Consider the following 25,420-nt stretch of genomic DNA (forward strand, 5'->3'; position numbering starts at 1 on the left):
ATCGTCAGCAAACTTGTAGATGCAGTTGGAACCAAATTTTACCACGCAGTCGTGTGTGTACAGGGAGTACAGTAGGGGGCTAAGTACACAGCCTTGCGGTGAGCCGGTATAGAGGACTATTGTGGAGGACATGTTGTTTATTCTTACTGAATAAACCTATTTTACCAATATATTATTTTCTGTGATATGGGATGCACCATATCAACATGTATGGTAATCAGTTTTCAAGTCATATCACTCCAATTTTATTATATAATGATACATTCTGTTGGAATATGACACATCTGCATATATACAATATTGAACAGATGCTACTTGCCAGAAGCAATTCACTCCTGCACACAAGAAATGAAAATGAAATGAAAATTGCTTATTGTCACAAGTAGGCTTCAAATGAAGTTACTGCGAAAAGCCCCTAGTCGCCACATTCCGGTGCCTGTTCGGGGAAGCTGGTACGGGAATTGAACCGTGCTGCTGGCCTGCCTTGGTCTGCTTTCAAAGCAGATGAGATTGTTTATCTTTCTCAGGCTTAGATACAACACACACGTTTACAAAAGAACTAGTAATGCTTTATTGATCTGCACCTATCCTGCCTGATATTACTGATCCTAATTAATATCTTTGCCAATTCAGGAATAGAGTTGAATAGATCTTGGAGGGCAATTCCCCAATTGGTGAATTTCCAACTTTAGTCACATTATCAGTAGAAGATGCTTTCGCAAAGGATGGAACGGAGAGGCAATCAGTTGAGATTTAACAATAGGTTAGCTACTCACAGACTCATAGTAGGGATTAATGACTGGCACAAGGAAATCTTTGGGAGGAATAAAAAATAAATTCATAGAATCAAACAGCACTGAAGGCAGCCAATCAGGTCTATTGTGTTCATGCCAATTAATTAGTTTGATTAGCTTGTTCTTGTCCCATAATCCTGCAAATGTTCTCTATCCTATCAAAACCCTTCAACTTATTTTGTTTGTGTCCTTAAAGGGGAAAGGAGAGTTATTTGGAAAGCAAATCAGCAACTAGAGAGGTCTATTTCGAAACCCGTTTGTCTCCTGATCTGTTGAGTATTTCCAGATTTTCCATATCTGCAGTATTTTGCCTCTATACTAGGCAGATACGTTCAGTTAGAAACTAGAGTGAGATCCTGTTGTGATGATTAATATCACATAGAACATCACAATATGGTTGCAATGAAGCAGTATAGTAATAGAGGGGCAAGATGCATTTACATCATACGCATTCACGTCATCTATTCATGCAGCAGAAGGAAGCGTCATTACATGCCAACAGTAGTTCAAGGTTCTATTGGCCAGAATCAGAATGGACTGAATTATTACGCAAGCCACAAATAACATGATTAAAGAAAAGCAGCCTGGATTATGTTAAATACAAGTGAAGGATGAAAAAGGGGACAAGCAGGGAGAGAAGACATAGCTTGCTGAATACAGCCAGAGTATTGCAGCATGCTGATGTGGTTCTGGACTTGGAAACCAGAGATTGAGAGTTCAAATGTTCACAGGTTATGAAGCTGAATTCAATAAATATGGCTTTGTATAGTCTAACAACAGGGGAAGCAAATGACCATGAAAGCTTAATCATCATCACAATCCCATCCTTTAGGAAAAAGGACACAACTCCAGTCTAACAATACATGGCCAATCTTTAACGTCTCTGAAGTGGTTAAACATACCCATCACCTCGTCACGGCAACTAGCAATAGGTAATTAATATAACCTCATCAGTGTGGTGCCTATACTTCGGGTGGCGGTATGTAGGTGGAAGACATACACGAGGTGGCTCCAGCTAGCAGTGTTTTTCAAACTTTTTTCCCCATGACCCACTTTGACCAACCGGCTGACCTTCGGGACCCACGCCGGTCAACCTTTGCAACACACCATTTTTGCTTACCTTTAATGTGCCAGGTGAGCCTGTTTGGTCCTCACAATCTCACGCCAATCAAGTTCACATGAGGAGAGGGCAATGTGCATATCAGGTGTAGAGTTCAGCCAGTTCCTTTGTGCTGCCTTCATTTTTGTGAGGATGGAAATTTCAACCTCCCACATGTAGGTCATCATGAAGGGCAATAGCAACTTGCTTGTTTTACAGCACTGGATACTCCACGGAGACACTACTCCAGAATGCTGACCGCCTTAATACTTGTGGTGTGTTTTTAATGTGATGTCACAGGTGAGGCGCAGAAGTTCAGTCTCTTCATTTGGAGTCAGCTGTAAGTCAATAATTGACTCTGGGGTCTCAAACTCAAAAGGATTTTTCACCCACCTCTTCTCTCTCAAATTCTGAAACTTCTCTTCTGGAAAGTGGTGACAAAAACTGTTGGTCAGCACAGCCAGATGTGACTGCATAAGACTTATCAGTGTATTGACACTTCCCTTGCGTAGCAGTATGGGGAACATGAAATAGTTTTGGCTTTGTACTCGCACTGTTCAAACTTTCAATTACTTTTGGAAAGCATCTATTTCTTCACAGTGCCGAAAGCAATCATCATTCTTCCCTTGCAATTCGAGGTTCAGTTCGTTTAGAATTGAAAAGATGTCTGCAAGGTAAGACATAGTTAGCATCCAAGTTTCATCACCAAACGAATCAGCCGGAGGGGAGGATTTCTGAAGGAGGAAAGCGTGGATTTCGTACCTCAGCTCGTAAACTCTGACAAGCACCCGACCCCTTGACAGCCAACGCATCTCTGTGTAGAACAATAAATGTATGTGCTCGTCCCCCATATCGGAACACAGAACCTCAAAAGGCCTGACATTGTGTGCACTGCGATTAATGACATTCATAACTTTCAGAATTCCTTTCAACACCACTTCAAGATCAGGTGGAATTCCTTTCGATGCCAATGCCTCATGGTCAATAAAGCAATGATTCCAAACAATGTCCAGACCAGCTACCTCCATAATCCTTATTATAAGTATATCAGGGGCAGCACCGTGGCACAGTGGTTAGCACTGCTACCTCTCAGTATCAGGGACCCCGGTTCAAATTCCGGCTTTTTGTCACTGTCTGTGTGGAGTTTGCACTTTCTCCCCGTGTCTGCATGGGTTTATCTCCGGGTTCTCCGGTTTCCTCCCACATGTCCAAAGATGTGCAGGTTACGTGGATTAATCATGAAAAAAAAATTGCCCCTTAGTGTCCAGGAATGTTTTAAATTGAGAATGCCAGCCAAGATTACGGGGGATAGGGCGGGGGAGTAGGCATAGATATCGTGCTCTTTCAGAGGGTCGGTGCTGACTCGATGGGCCAAATAGCCTCCTTCTGTGCTGTGGAGGTTCTATGGTTCTATAAGTCTGCCGTTTCCCACAGTCATATTGGCTGCCCCGTCGCTTGTGATTCCTCTGCAATGAACCCAGCATGTCCGCACTTTCCAACCATGTAAATATTCAACGCTTAATAAATCTGTGCGCCAGTCGTGCTGGTAATGTCAGGCAGCACAGCAAATTCTCAACAAATTCATTGTGCCTAACATACCTAACGTAAACTAGCAAGGTTGCACAATGTGAAGTGTCTGTACTTCCAACCAGTTGTATTGAGAACTCCTGTGCTGACTTTAAACAAGAAATAAGCTGGACTTCTAAATTATCAGTTGTATCACAAGTTCGACGAGCCACTGTGATATCACTAAGGGGGATGCATTTCAGTTTTTCAGCTGACCTCTCATTTAGGACCATACAAGCCTGTCTAATGCTGCAGGGAGAATTAATCTCTCTGTGTGGGGCATTTTCTCTTTAGCTACACAGTAAGCTACCATGTAAGAGGCTAATTGTTCTTTGTCATTCAAAGCTACATTTCTGCTGCATCCTTTGAAAAAAATCGAGAGGTTTGTCCTCAAACCCGCCATGTTTAGTCTTCAAAAGCCTTTGAAGTTTTGAGGGTTTTGAACTTTCATTTGCCAGTATTTCCCTGCATATAACACACATGGACTTATGCATCTGATTTGCATTGACAAAATTAACAAAGCCATACCGCTCATCTTTATACTGTTATGTTCTGATTTCAGTTTCTTCTGAGTAGGCTGTTCACCAGAGGCCCTGGAGTTCTGTACACAGCTCACACTCACACTGCTTTGTCTTGCCGTGGACTCTCCAGCAGATTCAGTAGTGAGACCCTGGCCTGTTTGTCTCTGGCCCTCTCTTCTTTATAACAAAACAATCCAGCTTCAGTCCTGTTGCTTGCTTGCTCACAGCTAGAAAATGGAGGAATCGCTCCTCGGTGATTTTGCGAGAAAAGCACAGACGTGGGCACGTGATGTCAGTGTATGTGCCGGCCGTGTGACCTGCTCTCTGCTGCCGCTTCTGGTGAGAAGACTGCATCGTTCGCATTTAAAACCTGGTTGCGGGCGGCATTCTTAAAAGCTGGTCACAGCTGTTGGGCGCTTCTCTCGCGATCAGGAACCGATCGCTCTGTGACATCCCGACAGCTTGAAAAGCTCTGTGCTAGGTTACTGTATTTTTAGTTCTGTCTCCTTAGCTTCAGGTTTTTTTAAATTTAAAAACCCACTTAGATGAAATGCCCAGAACGCCCAGGGGGGAAAAAGCTTGAAAGTAGAAGCTTGTCGACTGAATCAGAGACTTCTTGGGGCTCGTCGGCAGGGAAAATGATGGAGGCAGCCTCTGTGACTCCGGCCTCTCCACTAACGGCTGCGACGCTCACTAGATGGAGGTAGCGCTTTTTAGGCATAGCAACCAGATTGCCTCTCAAGCGGAGATGTCTCTGATAGCCGATGCAAATAAAGCACTGAAGGCCAAAGTGAATGATTTGGAGAATCATTCCAGGAGGCAAAGTTTCCGAATTGTGGGGTTGCCAGAAGGGATGGAACGCCCAACTCCCAGAGTATTTTGCAAAGATGTTTGGGAAGATGGTGGGGGAGGGTGGATTCATATCCCCTACCGAGCTGGACTGAGCCCACCGGACACGCCAACAGAAGCCCTGTTCTAACGACCCATCGTGAACAGTAATCATGAAGTTTCACAGCTTTGAAGAAAATGAGCGGCTCCTGAGATGGGCAAAGCAGCATCGCAACTACAAATGGGACGGCCACGCCATCAGGTTTAATCAGGATGTGGGATCAGAGCTGGCAAAGAAGCTGGCGGCATTCAACAAGGCCAAAGTCACTCTGTATAAAACAGAGTCCGGTTTGAGGTAGTGTACCCAATGTGGCTAAGAGTGATTTAAGGGGAAAAAAAACATTTTTTTGAGGTGCTGGAGAAGGCATATGCGTAAAGAAGCATAGGCTGGAGGGGCTTCTGGTGACGGCGGGCAGGAGGCAACTGCACACTGGAGGGCTCCCGCTCGGGAATAGAAATTTTGGAGTTTTAACGTCCGATCCCGTGGGCAACGGAGAAAAAGCTATAAGAAGGCACAGGGAGGAGAAATGGCCAGTTTGGGGGAAAAACGGCCGTGAAAAAGGGGGTTAATGAAAGTCCACCGGCGAGTGGAAAAGTCAGCGCGGGAACTGTAAGGAAAGCGGAGGCTGGAGCACCAGGGGAGGCCGCATTGCTCACAGCAGAAGAAATGACCACGGTGATGGCTGTGGAACTTGAAAAACAGTTCACAAAACACATGGAAGCGATGAAGGAGAAGATGGGGGTGGTATTGAAAGTGCTGGTGGAGGAGGCGATTGCCCCGGTGAGGGCGGCGGTATCAAGCGCAGCAGCGGAGGTGTGGGAGCAAGGGGAGACATTGAAGGAAGTGGAAGAGGCATTATCGCAGCACAGTGATCAACTCACCTCGATGCGGAAGGAGTTGAGGAAGATGATAGAGACCAACAAGGGTCTGCGAGCCAAAATGGAAGACCTGGAAAACAAATCCAGGCGGCAGACTCTGAGGATTGTGGGTCTGCCCGAAGGGGTGGAAGGCCTGAGGCCGACGGAGTATTTTGCCACGATGCTGACGAAGATATTGGGGGAGGGGGACGATCCCTTTCGATATGAACTGGATCGGGCTCATCGGTCGTGGAGGCCTATACCAAAGGCGAGTGAGCCGCCAAGAGTAGTGTGTTTCCGTAGGTATAGCATGAAGGAGAAAGTCCTGTGCAGGGCAGGTGGTGCAGTGGGCTGGAGCTGGCATACGCATATACCAGGACTTTACGGTGGAGTTGGCGAGGAGGCGGGCTGCCTTCAGCCGGGTGAAGAAGGCACTGTACATCAGCAAGGTGCAGTGCGGCATAATATATCCAGCTAAGTTGAGGGTGACCTATAAATCCAAGAACTTTTATTTTGGGACGATGGAAGCGGCGGAGGAGTTTGCAAAGGCAGAAGGACTGTGGCAGAATTGAGAAATGGTTGTGTACCGATGTAGTCCATGTAACTTTATTTTTTCACTGCATGTTGGTGTATGTACTAAATGTGTTGACGCTGTATATTTGTACAAGGGAAGAGTTGGGACTTTCATTTGCAATGATGGTTCTTTGGGGCTTGGTGTGTATACTGGGATTGTGTGCTAAAGGGGATTTCTTGGTTTTCCTGGGAATACACAAGGGGGAAGGAGACCCGGGCGGGGGCCTCCATGCTGGCCGGTTTAAGCTGGCCAGTGAACGGGAGTGAGGTGGGGTGAGGGGCTGCGCCCATTGGAGCCTTGTAGAACAGGTTTCGGTGAGTCTAGCCGGGTGAAAAGTTGGGGGAAGGAACGGAAGTTGGGGGGAGGAGTTTACAAGAGGAAGTGGAGGGGAGGAGTCTGGGAAGGGGTGGGGGGAGGGTTTCAACAATTCATGGGTGTCATTCACGGTACTCTTTCAGGGATTGCATGCCGTTGAATATTGGGGGGGGGGGGGGGGGGGGGGGGGGGGGGGGGGTTTGGATGATATATTTCAATGGTGACCAGAGGCAATTCCTGATTCCTTTTTCTCTATTCCTTTTTTTCCACCTTGGGAGGTTTTGTTTTATTTGATGCTTATATTGTCAGGTGGGCCATTGTTTGGGGTGGTGGGAGGATGGGATCGTTGTTGTTAATAAGGGGATTGACATTGTATTCGTTACCGTTTACATGTTTGTTGATGGGGTGTAAATTCTGAAGAAAATGTGAAAATGGAGAATAAAAATATTTTTTTTAAAAAGCATAGTCTGCGCGGGTTGATTGATATTTTTGGATATTGGGGATGGGCATGTTGATATGTGGAATTGTTGGGATCCCTTGTTCATGTTTGGGTTGAATGCTTTGCAAGTTGGACTTGGATAGGGGGTTTAATTTCATGTGGGTTTTGCTCTGTTAGTTCTAACTGTTGGGAGGCCCCCAATTCGTTTGGTCACCTGGAATGTCGGGGGTTGAATGACCCAGTGAAAAGGTCGAGGGTATTTGCTCACCGTAAAATTTTAAATGTCCATGTGGTCCTTCTGCAATAGACCCATTTGTGGATTAGAGACTTGCGGAAGGGGTGGGTGGGACAAGTTTTCACTTTGGGGTTTGATGGTCGGGCCCAAGTGTGGCAATTTTAATCAATAATGGGGTTCAGTTTTCTGCCGCTGAGATCTTAGTTGACCCCAATGGTAGAAATGTTATTGTCTGAGGGTCTTTGGCAGGAACCTCAGTGGTCCTGGTTAATGTCTATGCTCCAAACTGGGACAATACTGGTTTTATTAACAAGTTGTTAGCCTCAATCCCTGATTTGGATTTGCATCGGCTTATATTGGGGGAGTGAGTTAAACTGTGTTCTGGACCCCGGGATGGATCGACCAAGGCATTGTAGGTGGGTTTTTTTTTCATAGTTTACAGTGCAGAAGGAGGCCATTTGGCCCATCGAGTCTGCACCGGCTCCTGGAAAGAGCACCCTACCCAAGGTTAACACCTCCACCCTATCCCCATAACCCAGTAACCCCACCCAACACTAACGGCAATTTTGGACACTAAGGGCAATTTAGCGTGGCCAATCCACCTAACATGCACATCTTTGGACTGTGGGAGGAAACCGGAGCACCCGGAGGAAACCCACGCACACACGGGGAGGATGTGCAGACTCCGCACAGACAGTGACCCAAGCGGGAATCAAACCTGGGACCCTGGAGCTGTGAAGCGATTGTGCTATCCACAATGCTACCGTGCTGCCCTTCATCAAGTTTTGATGGAACAGATTTTTTTGGGGGGGGGGGGGGGGGAAGAGAGAGAGAGAGAGAGAGAGAGAGAGAGAGAGACAGACAGAGAGAGAGACAGAGAGAGTTGTAGATCCGTGGTGAGTTTTTGCACCCGGGTGGTAAAGATTTTTCCTTTTTCTCCTGTGTGTACCAGGTATACTTGCATATCGACTTTTTGTGGTCAATAAATCTCTACTCCCTTTGGTGGAGGGAGCCGTTTACTCGATAAGTGTGATTGCAGACCATGCCCCACGTGTGATTTAGCACTAGAGTCAGGTCCCTCCCAGCGTCCGCCATGAGATTGGATATGGCATTATTAGCGGACAAGCGATTTTGTGAATGCATGTCCATCGCCATTGGGGAATATATTAAATGTAATAAAAGTGAGTCTATCCCACTTTCCACACTCTGGGAAGCCCTGATGACAGGTATCAGGGAGGAGATTATTTCCTACAATGTGCGCATGGAAAAGACATCGAGGGTGGAGTGACAGAGGTTGGTGGGCTCCATCCTTAAGGTAGACCATCAGTACTCACTTGCCCCAACCTTTGAGTTGCTGGCAAGTAGAAAAACGTATTCGGAATGCTTGTAGTAAAGAGTGTCTCGGATTCCGGAATGTTTGCATTTTAGAATACCTGTGCAGGTATAGTTGTGAAATGCCGCATAACTAGCGGATCTTGGGTGAACACCATTTTATTATTTTTTAATAGAAACATGATTTCGGTGCTCAAAAAGAAGTGCGGATTTCAGAGCTTTTTGAATAAGGATGCTCAACTTGTATTATCAATGGAAAAGATGGTGGGCCAGCTGCAACGTTTGAGGGGTGTATTTTATGAACACAGGGAGGCCAGTCGCCTTTTAGCTCACCAGCTGAGACGGCAAGCAGCTTTCCGGGAGAATGTGCAGATACTGGACTTGAGTGGTAGCCTAGTTTCTGCCCCACCTCAGGGCAATGCAGCTTTTGAAACATTTTATCGGGATCTCTACAGATTGCAGCTCCCAGCTGAGAGTTCAGCCATGACAGATTGTTTTGGATGGATTATACATTCCAGTGGAGGGGGGAGAGGCGGGAAGACTTGGAATCCCCATTGGGGCCAGAAGAAATTAGGAAATGCATTGGGTACAACTCCTTGTCTTGGGGTTCGTTGCCCATATACTTGCGCAGGCCTCTACGTCCCTGATCCTTCAGAAAGACAAGGTCTGTACAGAATGTGGGTCATACCGATCTAATTCATTTCTAAATGCGGAAGCTAGGTTACTTGCCAAAGTGCTGGTACTGCGGTTGGAGCTCGGCCTCCCAGAGACAATCTCAGAAGACTAGATAGGCTTTGTCAAGGGTCAGCAATTGTCAGCAAACATACATTATCTATTAAATGTTGTCCTCTCTCCCTCTTCAGTGCCTGAACCGGAGGTCACTGTTTTCCTAGACAATGAAAAGGGTTTGATAGGATGGAGTGGAGATATCTCTGAGATGCTTGGGAGGTTTGGTTTTGGACAAAAGTTTCTATCCTGGATTAGTTTATGGCATAGGCCCCCCATTGCTAGTGTTCGGACAAATGCTTTGAATTCAGATTATTTTCCGTTGAATAGGGGCAAGAAGCAGGAATGTCCATTGTCTCCGCCCACGATTGCTCTGGTAATATAACCGCTTGTCATAGCACTTAGATCTTCCAGTAATTGGAGGGGATAAATCGGGGAGGGGTGGAGCATAGTGTGTCCTTGTAGGCGGATGACCTGCTTCTTTATATTACAGACCCAGTATCCACTATGGATAAGATAATGAAGCTGATTGGGAGCTTTAGCTCCTTCTCTGGGTAGAAGTTGAATCCGGAGAGCATACACTTCCTGGTTAACCCCCAGGGAGGGAAGCCAGTTTGGAGATGTTACCTTTTCACCTTGCCAGATTGAGCTTTTGTTATCTGGGAATCTGGGAGGCCCATGATTCGGGCCTCAATTCATAAATGAAATTATACCAGTCTGGTTAATAGGGTCACGTCTGACTTACAGAAGTGGGATAACCTCCCCCTATCCTTGGCGGGCTGGGTCCAGAATATTAAGATGAATGTGCTTCCGAGATTTCTCTTTCTTTTTCAATATCTCCTCACTTAATAAGTTATTGGCCTCATTTATTTAGCCAGGTAAGACCCCAAGGGTCCATAGGGCATTCCTCCAGAGAGATAGGCAATCAGGAGGTTTGGCTTTACCCAATTCATTATTTTACTACTGGGCAACCAATATTGAGAAGATACTGAGGTGGATTAGTGATCCAGGTTCCATGAAGGCAAATGGAGATGAGTTCCACCTTGATGCATTAGTGACCACATCACTGCTATTCTCTCCGGCAAGGTTTTACTCGAACTCAGTAGTGGTGTCCACCCTGAGAATCTGGAAGCAGTTCAGACAGCAGATTAAAATAATAGACAAAGAGTCATCGGACTCGAAACGTTAGCTTTTTTCTCTCCCCACAGATGCTGCCAGACTTGCTGAGATTTTCCAGCATATTCCCTTTCGTTTCAGACAGCATATTAAACTTAGTTCCATGTCATTGCTGGCCCCTATCTGCAATAATCACCTCTTTTTGCCAGTGGATCTAGACTTGGCGCTCAGGTCATGGGAGGGGAAGGTTTTGGGGGCTTGTTCGTGGTGACAAGGTTTGCCAGCTTTAAGGAGCTGATGGAGAAATTTCAACTCCCTGGTTCCAATCTGTTCAGATACTTTCAGATTCACGATTTTTCGGGCAGGGCTTTTGCCGCTTTCCCCACGGCACCACACTCCTCCCTGTTGTTGTGCGGAGTCGGCACCTACTCAGTGTCTGTGTGGGTTTCCTTTGGGTGCCCCGGTTTTCTCCCACAAGTCCCGAAAGACGTGCTTGTTACGTGAATTGGACATTCTGAATTCTCCCTCAGTGTACCCAAACAGGTCCTGGACTGTGGCGACCAGAGGATTTTCACAGTAACTTCATTGCAGTGTTAATGTAAGCCTACTTGTGACACTAACAAAGATTATTATTATGAAGGAGATTTTGTCTTTGGCCGGATCTGATGGTGGGATTACTTCGTGCACATACGGCCAGATCATATCAGCGGATTCAGCTCAGTTGAATGAGATAAAGGTGAAATGGGGGGGTAAATTGAGTCCCCTATTCTGGATGATGAGGTATGGAGCCAGACTCTTCACAGGGTCAACTCCACGTCCTCTTGAGCCTGCCTTAGTCTGACCCAGTTCAAGGTGGTGCACAGGGCTCATCTGAGCAGGGCCGAGGATGAGGGAATTTTTCTCTTGGCTGGAGGACAGGTGTGAGCATTGTTCTTGGGGGCCCGTTACCCAACTCCTATGTTCTGGTCCTGTCCAAGTAAGTAAGCTTTTGAGTCTCTTTCTTCAACACCATATCAGAGATACTTAATCTAGATCTGGAGCCATGTCCGCTGGTGGCTATTTTCAGGGTATCAGACTCGCCTGTGCTGCAGACGGGGGTGATGGCGGATGTTCTCGCTTTTGCGTCATTAATAGCCAGGAGAAGTGTTCTGTTTGGGTGGAGGTCTCCTACTCTGCCCCAGTGCCTCGGTTTGGTTGGTTGACCTCATGTCATTCTTGCATTTGTAGACATTATTAAGGTTAGAAAGGTCTATTTCAGATGGCAGCCATTCATTTTGTTTTTTAAAGAGCTAGTCACTGTCAGTTGTTAAGGGGTTTAGTTTAGTTTAATTTAATTTGTGCTGTTGATCGTTTGTTGTGTTCTTTGTCATTGCAACTTAAATTAATTGTTTATATTATTTTGTTTATAATGAAAAATTTTCAATAAATATATTTTTTAAAAATCAGTGTGGTGCATATGTTGAGAACAAATAAAAAGAGAAATGGGTTCAAAGGATCTTGTCTATTTACCCAGGCTGCCAAGTTGTAGATTTTCCAATGAGCTGGAAAGCTAAACATCAATTTTATTTGGTTGATTAGTGGCAATTTGGATGACAGCCCTATTTGCATATGCTTGCTTAGTTGAGATCAATTCATTAACAACCAGCATTTAAATTTATTTTGAAAATGGCCCATTCATAAAATTAACCATCTAGCCAGGTTACCGCAGTAAGATGCATATTCCATTATCAATGCAGACATGGATGCATAATCTATACATGTTCCGTCCTGATATCACATTGTGTGATATCACATAAGTAGCTATGTTATACCAACACTCAGATTGCAGCGTTATACTACCGTATATTGGGGTAAGACCCCTCATTTATCAGCACTTTTTTCAGGGGTAAATTTATTAATCTATCAGCACTTTTGTTCAAATATATGGTTCTGTCCCACAGGCAGCACTGCCCTGTGCAAGGGTGCTATTCCCTCCCCAGACATTTTTCTGTTGAGCAAGCACACTCGCCCGTTAACAAGCTCTGCCAACCAGCTCAAGCTATTCAAAAAGACACTTCTTCAGAGAAAACTTTTCCAGTAATGTTAGGGATCACCACCTTTGGTTTCTCAACTGAAATCCCTGCTATTTCTCCTATTGACACATTTTGTGTTTCCTCTGTACATGCCCATTTTTCTCTCTCCCAAACATATCTCTCTGTACAAGATCTTTCTTTCCCCATATCTGATAACTATCATATTTGGGAAAGCAGCATTACTTCCGACTCTTTCCTCATGCATAGTTTCACAACATAAGGGCACTATTTTTCCCCCCACACCCATTTTTCCTGTAGCCAATGTTCTGGTGCATCGGATTGCTAAGTTTGTACTAATAGTGTGCATGACTTCTAGCTGCCACGAAATTCTTCATCTCCACACTATGACTCTGACTGACTGTCCCTTACCAGTTTGCTTTGTGCTAATGCACGGAGCTGTTCATCCATTTCCGACTCCTCGTTTTCTTCTTCTATTTTTATTCGATCTCCTTCTCCTGGCCCTTCCTATTTAAAGAAAATGAAGTTGATACAGTGAGTAGTATTGTACACAAAAACTGCTATTACAGTACCACAATGGCAGCATTGATGTGATGTAGTTCAATGTCACCTGTGAAACATAAACTAATATTTTACCGTCCACAATGACGTCACTTATGTCACAGCCCTTCCTTGTGACATCATAAAACATTTCAACCACCTACAATATTAAGCTTTGCTAGAAGCAATTATTTACTTTTTTTAAACCAATAATTGATGTATGAACAAAATTGGGTGTAATTGCTCACACTGAGATAAGTGAGGATTAATTTTTAAATGTATTGCTTTTGAGTTACAATTTTTTTTAAACCCCAGAGAAAATGCATTCTGTTGCAAACTCTTGCATTGTGTTGTCTAACACTCAAGATAAAACCACAGATTTTGCTGGTTTCCTTCAAAGGATATATATACAGCTTATGAGTGCTGAGGCTCAGCAACTTGGGGTTATACCATTGTTTAAAAATAACATCTATCAGATTTCAAATGACTATTTTCTGCATAATTAATGAGATTGCAAAGATTGATGTTGAATTCATAAATATTGTCTCCATTGTGTTCCCAACATTGTTCAGACATGTGGTATAGTTGGATGTGATTTTGTTTTAAAACAAAAAACTCTAAATGTTGAATGTTAGGTCTATCATTCTGAAGATGTTAGCCATGATGTGAAGATGTTGGCATTGGAATGGGGTGAGCACAGTAAGAAGCCTTACAACACCAGGTTAAAGTCCAATAGGTTTGTTTTGAATCACTAGATTTCGGAGGAAGGAGCTTCAGGAAGGAGCAGTGCTCCAAAAGCTAGTGATTCGAAACAAACCTGTTGGACTTTAACCTGGTCTTGTAAGACTTCTTACTACTGTATTCTGAAGATGTTTCAACATCGAGCAACATCATGCCATCGTGGGCCTTTGAGTTGGTATGAGAAATCACAGGAGTTGCTCCAAAAATATAAAAAGAAACAATGCTCACTAACTGAACAAAGTAGGTTTGATAAATGATGGATAAGGGTAGCAGCTTAATGGGGAATTAGACCTTTTTGCTTTTCATGGAACAGTGGACTGGTGCAGCGCAGGAAAGTTGGTTACAACAATTAATGATTCAGAAGAGTCTTACACAGATGCAAAATTATGAGGGGAAGAGATGGAGTGGACAGGATAAAATTGTTTCCTTTGGCGGAGAATTCTAGAACCAGGGGACAAAGATTAAAGATAAGTGGCAGAAGGTGTACAGGGGACATGAGGCTGAACGTTTTTATGCAGAGAGTAGTGGGTGTCTGGAATTCACTACCAGAGTTGGTGGTGGAGGCAGAGACCCTAAACTCTTCTAAATAGTACCTGGATATGCACCTTAAGGGCTGTACGATATAAGGCTATGGACCTTGTGCAGGAAGATGGGATTAGAAAGGGCACCTGGGCTGGCGTGGACAAGATGAGTCGAATGGCCTCCTTCTGTGCTGTAACTTTTCTATGATTCTATTCTCCTAGGCAAAAGATATTCAGATAAATTCATAAAGATATAGTTATGGGCATGATTGGAATAACAGTTATTGCAACCTATTGCATATTTTTCTCAAAATTGCAGGGTTTTATTATTTTTCCATCAAAAAATCTAGAAGGGTTGTCCCGACAAACAAGTTAAAATGGGTGCTGGTCATTAATCAATTAGCGACCACTATGTTATGGTTTATCACACTGATCCCTCCCACTAAATTTATTGTTCCTCCCAAATTTATTGCGAGGATCCAGATCACTTCATTGACTTCTTCTGGCAAGGAAGGAAGCACTGGAGTTCTGAGTCTCTAATTTAAGGACAACATTTAGGCAATGTGTGTTCACACCTAGGTTAGAGATTTCCAGTCAGACCCTGCAGAGGTACCCTAAAAATGGAATTTCCACCACGGTAGTGTCAGCTTCTTTACAATGAAAGTGAATGAGTTATAACTATCTATGAGTCTGGAACTTTGTTGTCTGCATAAGCTCTCTGAGGTAGCATCCATTCTATCCGACCTGCTCCTCCACTATCCCTATCTGTGCATTATCAACTTCATTTACACCTAGATGTCAAGGAAGTGGATTCTTGCTGAGTGTGTCAAGACTCAGAGACATACTCAATGGCAGTGTATTGAGCTGGATGTCACCAAAGATGTTAGCTGTCTGGACGTACAACCAAAGTCATCCAGGCGCTAAACATGCTCTCTGCCCTGGCTTACGAGTGCTGAGGCTCAGCAACTTGGGGTTATACCATTGTTTAAAAATAAATTCAGAGTACGCAATTATTTTTTTTCCAATTAAGGGACAATTTAGTGTGGCCATTCCACCTCACCTGCACATCTTTTTGGGTTGTGAGGGTGAGACCCATGCAGACACGAGGAGAATGTGAGGAGAATGTGCAAACTCCACACTGACAGTGAGCCGGGGCCAGGATCGAACCAGGGTCCTTCCTCCGTGCCGTGAGGCAGCAGTGCTAACACACTGCGCCACCGTGCTGCGCCTGGGGTTAACACCATTTGGCTGGAATAGGATCCCAAAATGTTCCCAACTGCTCACAACTTGATCCTTCTCAGAAATGAGGGAATTTCATTCTGCATGGAGAGATGTCCAATCATTTGTTGTTGGTTCTATTTCCTTTCCCTCAGAGTTCAATTGGCAAAGCATCTTGATGCCCACTTTACAGATAGCCGGGCTCCTTAACTCTCCTGTGGCTCGGTTGAGTTCAGCGTTTATATTTATTAGCAATGTCAGAGGTTTCAGATGCTCTTTCACTATTTACGAGGATTTTTTAAAAATTTGTTCATGGGACTTGTGCCAGCATTTATTGCCCATTCCTAATTGCCCTTGAAAGGTCAGTTAAGAGTCAACCACATTGCTGTGGGTCCAGAGTCACATGTAGGCCAGGCAAGGACAACAGATTTCCTTCCCTAAAGGACATTAGTGAACCAAATGGGTTTTTACGACAATTGATGATGGTTTCATGGTCATCATTAGACTTTTAATTCCAGATTTTTATTGAATTCAAATTTCACCACCTGCAGTGACGGGATTTGAACCTGAATCCCCAGAGCATTACTCTGTCTCTCTGGGTTTTGCTAGTCCCATGACAATACCACCACGCCACTGCCTCCCCTAGTTTGCTCCTCAACGCTTGATTGAATTTTAGTCCAATGCTCCAATCAACTGGTGCAAAGGGGACAGGCAGATTGGAGAACAGACTTGTGGATCTATGGGAATATCGTTCAGACTGCTCGCCTCTCATTTTCAACCTTGTACATGCCCGACTGATCCTGGAGAGAGACCACGTGGTGTTCACAGGTGCACTTGAAGCCTTCCGTGGTCGGTGGGCAGAGCAGGCATCAATTTACCCACACTCCACTGGTTTAGTTCAAAACAATTGTAAGCTGAAATCGTGAGCAGGTTATGTTCAATTTTGAAATGTGAATTTGTGATAACCATATCACTAGGGTGTTAACTGTAACATAACAAAAATAAGTCTTACAACACCAGGTTAAAGTCCAACAGGTTTGTTTCAAACACGAGCTTTCGGAGCACTGTTCCTTCCTCAGGTGAATGGAGAGGTATGTTCCAGAAACATATATATAGACAAAGTCAGAGATGCCAAAACACATTAAAGAAGCCATCTCCTATGGACAAGCCCTCCGTATACAGAGGATCTGCTTAGACGAGGAGGAGCGTAACAGACACCTACAGATGCTGAAAGATACCCTCGTACGAACGGGATATAGCGCTCGACTCATCGATCGACAGTTCCAACGTGCCACAGCAAAAAACCGCACCGACCTCCTCAGAAGACAAACACGGGACACGACTGACAGAGTACCCTTCGTCGTCCAGTACTTTCCTGGGGCGGAGAAACTACGACATCTTCTTCGCAGCCTTCAACACCATCAATGAAGATGAACATCTTGCCACGGTCATCCCCACACCCCCATTACTTGCCTTCAAACAACCACCCAACCTCAAACAAACCATTGTTTGCAGCAAATTACTCAGCCTTCAGAACAGCGACCACGACATCACACAACCCTGCCAGGGCAATCTCTGCAAGACATGCCAGATCATCGACATGGATACCACCATTACACGTGGAAACACCACCCACCAGGTACGCGGCACATACTCGTGCGACTCGACCAATGTAGTCTACCTCATACGCTGCAGGAAAGGATGTCCCGAAGCGTGGTACATTGGCGAGACCATGCAGACACTGCGACAACGAATGAACGGGCATCGTGCGATAATCACTAGGCAGGAATGTTCTCTTCCAGTCGGGGAACACTTCAGCAGTCAAGGGCATTCAGCCTCTGATCTCCGGGTAAGCGTTCTCCAAGGCGGTTTTCAGGACACGCGACAACGCAGAATTGCCGAGCAAAAACTTATAGCTAAGTTCCTCACGCACGAGTGCGGCCTCAACCGGGATCTTGGATTCATGTCGCATTACATTCACCCCCCCCCCCCCATCTGGCCTGGCTTGAGACAATTCACACCTCTTTAACCTGGGATTACCCCCTATCTCTGGATCTGTAAAGATTTGATTACCCACAAATTCTCGCATTCCAAGCATTGTCTGGCATCTCTGACTTTGTCTATATAAATGTTTCTGGAACATACCTCTCCATTCACCTGAGGAAGGAGCAGTGCTCCGAAATCTCGTGTTTGAAACAAACAGGATACTGGTGTTGTAAGACTTCTTACTGTGCTCACCCCAGTCCAACGCCGGCATCTCCACATCATAACAAAAAGAGTTTGATTCATGTCAGTATTGATGCAATTCTGATATGTGAATCTTGCTTCCCCAACTTCCTTGCACCACACCAACTTCACTACATTAGTAATATGATGCAAAGAATGTGGCCAGGGTTTGGAAGCTGGTTGTGTAATAGCCAATATTCACAGTAACTTCAGTGCAGTGTCAATGTAAGCCTACTTGTGACACTAATAAAGATTATTACTACATGTTTAACAGCTCTGAACCAAATAATCTTTGACAGAAAAGTCCTGCTAAAATCTGCAGTGTTAGATGGTTACATATGAAGAAAGGAAGAAAAAAGAAAAAAGATACCATTGTAACATTCTGGCTCATTAATCGGACACCAGAAGAAGCTACATAGTTACATCCTACTAATCAGATAGAACTCAACATTAGTTTTAGCACATGAACCAGTTAGAAAAATTATTCCATCTTAATGTTTTAAAATGATTTCTTTCTTTCCCAAAATATTTTATCTTTATGTAAAGGCATCTATCACTCTTTCCAACAGTGATGGTGCATTATACCACCCTGGCCATTCACCTTGCTCTTTTAATTTAGGTTAAAAAAAAAACCAAACATGACTTGGTTTACCACTTTTAGATTCAGGTGGCAAGTGGGCGAAGGTACAAATTAACATATCATACTATGTATCTGGAGTAATTCTGGTATGGCAGTAACCTCCATTAATGAGCGTACATGCATACCTCACTGTCACTTGCTGGGTTTTGTGCAGGTAACTCCGGCTGGTCTTTGGGTTCTGCTGGTTCCTCTTGTTGCTGGTTGCTGTTTTCATCAGAGGCCTGATTGAGCTCTGACTCCATCTCCCATTCTTTCCGTCTGGCTTTTCTCCGTCGTGTCTCAGCACCTACTGGGGGCTCCATTGATCCCTGGTTATGTTTCTGTACTGGACAATTCTGGTTCCCCTTGTGGCAGGCACAGTCAACCTTATATTTACTGTGATGAAGTTAATAATATAAAGGTTAATTAACCCTTTCAGTTACATTTGGATTTTCACCAGACAGCGTATTCAACCAGCTTCCCCAATACGCATAGATTGGCAAAGATGTGAAACACACAGTAAGAATAAGCGACTGCTATTTGCATGTGGTGGTGTAAAAGAGCTCCTGTGTCAATCAGAGATGACAATTGAGTACTAACTTTGATTGCTAGCACAACTCATCCTGCACTCAAATACCAGGGGTGGGATTCTCTGTCCTGCCAGACCTGTTTTCCGGCGCGTCACGCCCCCGCCGGCAGCGGGATCATCCGTCCCGCCAGCTGGACAATGGGGTTTCCCATTGTGGCCACCCTCACACCGTCGGGAAATCCGCGGGCGAAGCAGAGGATCCCGCTAGCGGAGAATCCCACCCCAGCTGCTTTGCTACTTGCAACTTTCAACATATTCCATTTACACCATTTTAAAGCAGGTGCGCTGCTCACGGGTAATGAAATGCACAAGTCAGAACATGCAAATATTCAAATGAACTTCCACCCTGCCCGAGAATACTTCCCCATCCAAAGGAGAATTGCTAGACCCAGAAAGGTTTGCAGAGTTCAGATAGTCAGGTTGATCTGAGGACATCCTGGGGCAAGTACATTCTAGTAACTCAAGACTATCAGGTACCAACGAAGAATCAGCATCAACTCTCTGGCCCCAATCCCCCACATCCCTTTTCTGGCCACTGAGCCATCCCCATTAATATAAACAAAAATTCTGTACTTTAGAGAGTTACCCGATCCCAAAAGACTTTACTCATCTATGCGTCCTTGCCCACTCCCTCTCCACCCCGGCAGATTCTCCATCCCTCACAAGAAAGATTCTGCTAAGTGCTTCCCTTTTCCTTCCCCATCTTCCTCTTGCTCTGTGCCCTGCCTATCACAACCCTTGCTGGTCTAGTCCAATCAATCCCTTATTTGATTTAATAATGTAATCTTGAACTCCTATTTGCACCAACCATCATTAATTAGTCCTTCTAAAAAGGCAAAAATGTAACCACTTAAGTTTATTTTCTATCAACAACAGAGGTTCTAAAAAAATGTGCCATATATTTTGATAACTCCTGTAAGAGAGCTGATCTGACTTACCAGCTGCTATATTCATAGTCAAAGCCAATGGTCACCTCACTGTCCTTTGGGATGTTTGTGATGGCGTATATACAAAGGTGGATCATCCCATCAGCGATCATGTGCCGTACCTAGGGGAAATAGTGTGCAAGTTGTAGGTAGCTTTTTTCTCTTTTAGGATTGTTAAATAGGTCAAATCCAATTTATCCCACTTGCTGCCATTATAGTTTTGTTCAGTCTTTTTTTAGCTTGCAGTATTTGTGCCAAGGGGTTACCAACGTAAGACAATATAAATAGGGGCTCCAATTCTTGCTGAAACACTGACTAAACTTATGTGACGACAGCGGTAAAAAAAAAGTGTACAATCTGTGCATACACCAGTTAACAGTACCTTACAGCAAAGGAATCCAAATGCAGAGGCAAAACACGCAAACAAAAATAATAAACTCTTGCATTTTACAACTTTGTAAAATTATATTTCAAGTAAAAATAAATAATGAGGAACGGCAAGGTGAAAGAGTTAGGGAAGAGCACCACAGTAACTTCAATGGTGAAGGAAATATGTGTTTCAAAACACATTCTATTTTAATATTGAAAGAAATGTTGCAAATCTGGATTTTATCAAATGCTTACTAGGAGGAAAGGACACTGATGCATTGGGAATTAATCAAAGGAGCAGCAAGGATAATTCAGGAATTATGGCCTCTTAATTATTGAAAGACAACCACAGAACTGAACACTCCTGCATTTAGAAAAATAAATTCAGAAATGATCTGTCTTCTTTTAAAAATAAAAGAGGAATGTGTAATAATAACACAGGTAGATTTCTTGACTTATTCTATGACAGGTATAAAACATAAGAACATAAGAACTAGGAGCAGGAGTAGGCCATCTGGCCCCTCGAGCCTGCTCCGCCATTCAATTAGATCATGGCTGATCTTTTGTGGACTCAGCTCCACTTTCCGTCCCGAACACCATAACCCTTAATCCCTTTATTCTTCAAAAAACTATCTATCTTTACCTTAAAAACATGTAATGAAGGAGCCTCAACTGCTTCACTGGGCAAGGAATTCCATAGATTCACAACCCTTTGGGTGAAGAAGTTCCTCCTAAACTCAGTCCTAAATCTATTTCCCCTTATTTTGAGGCTATGCCCCCTAGTTCTGCTGTCACCCGCCAGTGGAAACAACCTGCCCGCATCTATCCTATCTATTCCCTTCATAATTTTAAATGTTTCTATAAGATCCCCCCTCATCCTTCTAAATTCCAACGAGTACAGTCCCAGTCTACTCAACCTCTCCTCATAATCCAACCCCTTCAGCTCTGGGATTAACCTAGTGAATCTCCTCTGCACACCCTCCAGCGCCAGTACGTCCTTTCTCAAGTAAGGAGACCAAAACTGAACACAATACTCCAGGTGTGGCCGCACTAACACCTTATACAATTGCAACATAACCTCCCTAGTCTTAAACTCCATCCCTCTAGCAATGAAGGACAAAATTCCATTTGCCTTCTTAATCACCTGTTGCACTTGTAAACCAACCTTCTGTGACTCATGCACTAGCACACCCAAGTCTCTCTGAACAGCGGCATGCTTTAATATTTTATCGTTTAAATAATAATCCCGTTTGCTGTTATTCCTACCAAAATGGATAACCTCACATTTGTCAACATTGTATTCCATCTGCCAGACCCTAGCCCATTCACTTAACCTATCCAAATCCCTCTGCAGAGAGATTCGACTTCAACCAATACAGCATATTAGAAGAGATCTTTTTTTGATAACTGTGATGCTTTTGGCATTCTCATTACGCTATCTATGGAGGATCTTAGCGCAATTTATGTAAAAAATTCTTCCACTGAATTAAATGTGTACACAGAACAGTACACATTGAGATTTAGAGACCAGTGAACATTGGCACCAAATGTGGGGATATTTCTATTTTGTGAGTTCAGCATAAAGTGTCTGCCAAGAATATACATTTGAAAGATGGAGTTAATTGTTTTGACTGGCCATCCGACTGAATGGAGAGGAAATTACAAGTCCTGCCCTTCCACTTCTTATGAACATTCAGAACTATGTGAAAACGAGACAGTCAGCTAATTAGGTCTGGGGAGAAAGCCTGGCAAGTCCAAGTTCATTCACCTCCAGCCCTGAGCTGATCCATCATTCAACGGTTAATCATGAAAAGGTAATCAACACTGTTGAACGAGATAGTTTTGTTTAGTTTACCTTCTATTGAAGTTAGAGTTGAGTGCAAATTGCCAAGAATTGTACATAAGATAGTAATGGTTAGCTTGATGTTGTACTTTAACCACTATTTTGAGTGTTTGTTCCCCATGCTGATTCTAGCCAAATTTGCCCCAGCAAACCAACAACAATCTAACATCCATTCTCAGTGGTCAAGCAAATCTGTACCCCTCAGTCAAAGGATTATTATTTTTTTCTGACCTTAATAAATGGGTTTTTGTATAGTGCTGAGGGATTCGCCAATTCAGATAAAAAATGAATATATTCGTTAAACCCTTTCTTATAAAGGGTCATGGTGGACATCCGGTTGCGGCTATGCGGAGCTAAGCTGCACGTTTGGCAGCTCCCGCTACTTAAGGACTTTTGGGCCTATTTGAGGGCCCCAAACGGCGCTGTTCCGACAAATCCCGGTGGGGGAAGGTGTCTGGAGGAGCATTCCCCGCAATTTATGGTGCTCACCCGGAGTGGGGCAAAGGAAAAGGCTGCAGCAGCTCCCCAAGAAAAGCGGGGGAAGAAGGACAAAATGGCGGCCAGCGGAACACCCGAGGACTGGTGGAAGTGGGCGCAGGAGCAGCAAGCTTCTCTTCTGCGCTGTTTTGCGGAGCTGAAGGCTGAGTTGCTGGACTCCCTGAATGCGACAACCAACAGGCTGCTTGAGACCCAGGCGGCCCAGGAGGTGTCCATTCGGGAGTTGCAGCAGCAGGCCGCTGAGCGGGAGGAGGAGGCCGTGGTCCTCGTGGGGAAAGTGGAGTTGCACGAGGCACTTCACAAAAAGTGGCAAGACCGCTTGGAGGAGCTGGACGTTCGCACGAGGCGAAAGAATTTGAGGATCCTGGGCCTGGCGGAGGGGCTGGAGGGATCGGATCTTCCGTCTTATGTGACCACGATGTTGAGCTCGTTGATGGGAGCGGGGTCCTTCCATTTGCCCCTGGAGCTTGAGGGAGCCCACGGAGTGCTGGCCAGGAGGCCCAAGACAAATGAACCCCCGCGGGCGGTGCTGGTGCAGTTCCATCGATTCAGCGACCGGGAGTGTGTGCTGCGCTGGGCCAAGAAAGAGAGGAGCTGCAAGTGGGAGAATTCGGTAGTGCAAATCTACCAGGACTGGAGTGCGGAGGTGGCTAAGCGGCGGGCCGGGTTCAACCGGATGAAGGCGGTGCTGCATGCCAGGCAGGTCAAATTTGGAATGCTACAGCCTGCGCGTCTGTGCGTGACATATAAGGACCGGCACCACTACTTCGAGTCCCCGGAAGAGGCGTGGGCCTTTGTACAGGCGGAGAATCTGGACTCGAACTAGGGACTGGGGGCACACTATGGCCGTTGCTGTTTTCGCTGTTGCTGTTTTGCAATTTTGACACGTGTTTTTTATGCTGGTTTTCTTTTTGCTCTGTTTCTGGGTGGGTCTGTCTGTTGGGTATGGTTGTGGGTTATGTGGGGAATGTTGGGGGTTTGTGTTTTATATGTTCTCTTCTGTACGGGGCTGGGGGTTGGGGTGAAACTGGATTTTGGGGAGCTGCGTCAGAAGGGTGGGGTGTGGCAGTATGAAAGCGCGGGCTTTCCTCTGGTTTCCCGCGCTGCGGGGCAAGGGGGGTGGAGCTGGCGGTGGGGGCGTGGCCTCTACTGGTTTTCTTTCCCACGCTGAAGCGGTGCCAAGGAGGTGTGGCAAGAGGGGGATGACCCCATGCTGGGAGGGGATGGGTTTTGGCGGGAGCTGCCGGGGTCAGCAGAAGTCAGTTGACTCACGGAAGTACCATGGAGGGTGCGTCGCGGCTAGGAGGGGTCCTAGCCTGGGGGGGGGTGGGGGGATACCGGGTTGCTGCTGGAATGGCCAGGAAGGAGCTGGTGTGGGCCGGGGGGGTAGAGGAGAGGCGTTATCGCCATGGGGAACAGGTCGGGCGGGGCGAGCTGGCCTGGGGCGAGCAGTCGATAAGCTATGGCTAGCCGGCGGGGGAGGGGGCGGGTTTCCCTCTGATCCGGCTGATCACCTGGAACGTGAGGGGGCTGAATGGGCCGGTTAAGAGAACTAGGGTATTTTCTCATCTCAAGGGGCTGAAGGCGGACGTGGCTATGCTCCAGGAGACCCACTTGAAGGTGGCGGACCAGGTTCGTCTGAGGAAGGGGTGGGTGGGGCAGGTTTTTCACTCAGGATTGGACGCGAAGAACCGGGGGGTGGCGATTCTGGTGGGGAAGAGGGTGGCGTTCGAGGCGGCTGAGGTGGTGTCGGACAAGGAGGGCAGATATATTATGGTGAAGGGTAGGCTGCAGGGAGAGAAGGTGGTGCTGGTTAATGTATATACCCCGAATTGGGATGATGCTGGCTTCATGAGGCGCTTGTTGGGCCACATTCCGGACCTGGAGGCAGGGGGCCTGATCATGGGTGGGGACTTTAACACAGTGCTGGACCCCCCACTGGACCGGTACAGTTCAAGGACGGGTAGGAGACCGGCGGCGGCCAAAGTGCTGAGGGGGTTTGTGGACCAGATGGGAGGGGTGGATCCCTGGAGGTTTGGGAGGCCGAGGGCGCGTGAGTATTCCTTTTTCTCTCATGTCCATAGGGTTTATTCCCGAATAGATTTTTTCGTCCTGAGCAGGGGATTGATCCCGAAGGTGCAGGATGCCGAGTATTCGCCGATAGCAATTTCAGACCATGCTCCGCACTGGGTTGATCTGGAGATGGAGGAGGCGCGGGACCAGCGCCCGCTATGGCGCCTGGATGTGGGGATGCTGGCTGATGAGGTGTGTAGGAGGGTCCGGGGAAGTATTGAGGGGTATCTTGATACCAATGACACGGGGGAGGTCCGGGTGGGGACGGTCTGGGAGGCTCTGAAAGCAGTGATCCGGGGGGAGCTGATCTCCATCCGGGCCCATAGGGAAAGTAGGGAGAGGAAGGAGAGGGAGAGACTGGTGGGGGAGCTCCTGGATGTGGACGGGAGATACGCGGAGTCACCGGAGGAGGGGTGCTGGGGGAACGGCGTAGTTTGCAGGCCAAGTTCGACTTGTTGACCACCAGAAAGGCGGAGACACAGTGGAGGAGGGCGCGGTATATGAGTATGGGGAGAAGGCGAGCAGGATGTTGGCGCATCAGCTCCGTAGGCGAGATGCGGCTAGGGAAATTGGTGGAGTGACGGGTAAGGGTGGGAATGTAGAGCAGAAGGGGGCAGAAGTAAATGGGATCTTTAGGGACTTCTACGAGGAACTGTACCGGTCGGAGCCTCCGATTGTTTGGGGGGGGGGGGGGGGGGGGGGGGGTGAGGAGAGGAGGAGAGTTTCATGGACAGGCTATGTTTCCCAAAGGTTCAAGAGGAGCT

At 45.8% G+C, this 25,420-nt stretch overlaps 1 protein-coding gene across 19 annotated transcripts in view; it reads right to left on the bottom strand.

Annotated features, from left to right (window-relative positions):
• setd5 (SET domain containing 5) overlaps positions 1 to 25,420 on the bottom strand; it is a 208,767-nt gene that overhangs the window by 65,364 nt on the left and 117,983 nt on the right. For all 19 annotated transcript variants that reach the window (XM_038812431.1, XM_038812429.1, XM_038812423.1 and 16 more), the window contains 3 exons: positions 19,886 to 19,995; positions 18,505 to 18,754; positions 12,905 to 13,000 (listed from right to left, as the gene is read on the bottom strand). In XM_038812431.1, coding sequence (XP_038668359.1) covers positions 12,905 to 13,000; positions 18,505 to 18,754; positions 19,886 to 19,995 — 456 coding nt within the window. The remainder of the gene's footprint in view (positions 1 to 12,904; positions 13,001 to 18,504; positions 18,755 to 19,885; positions 19,996 to 25,420) is intronic.

The sequence above is a fragment of the Scyliorhinus canicula genome, chromosome 11 (genome assembly GCF_902713615.1).
Source record: "Scyliorhinus canicula chromosome 11, sScyCan1.1, whole genome shotgun sequence".
Lineage (NCBI taxonomy): Eukaryota > Metazoa > Chordata > Chondrichthyes > Carcharhiniformes > Scyliorhinidae > Scyliorhinus > Scyliorhinus canicula.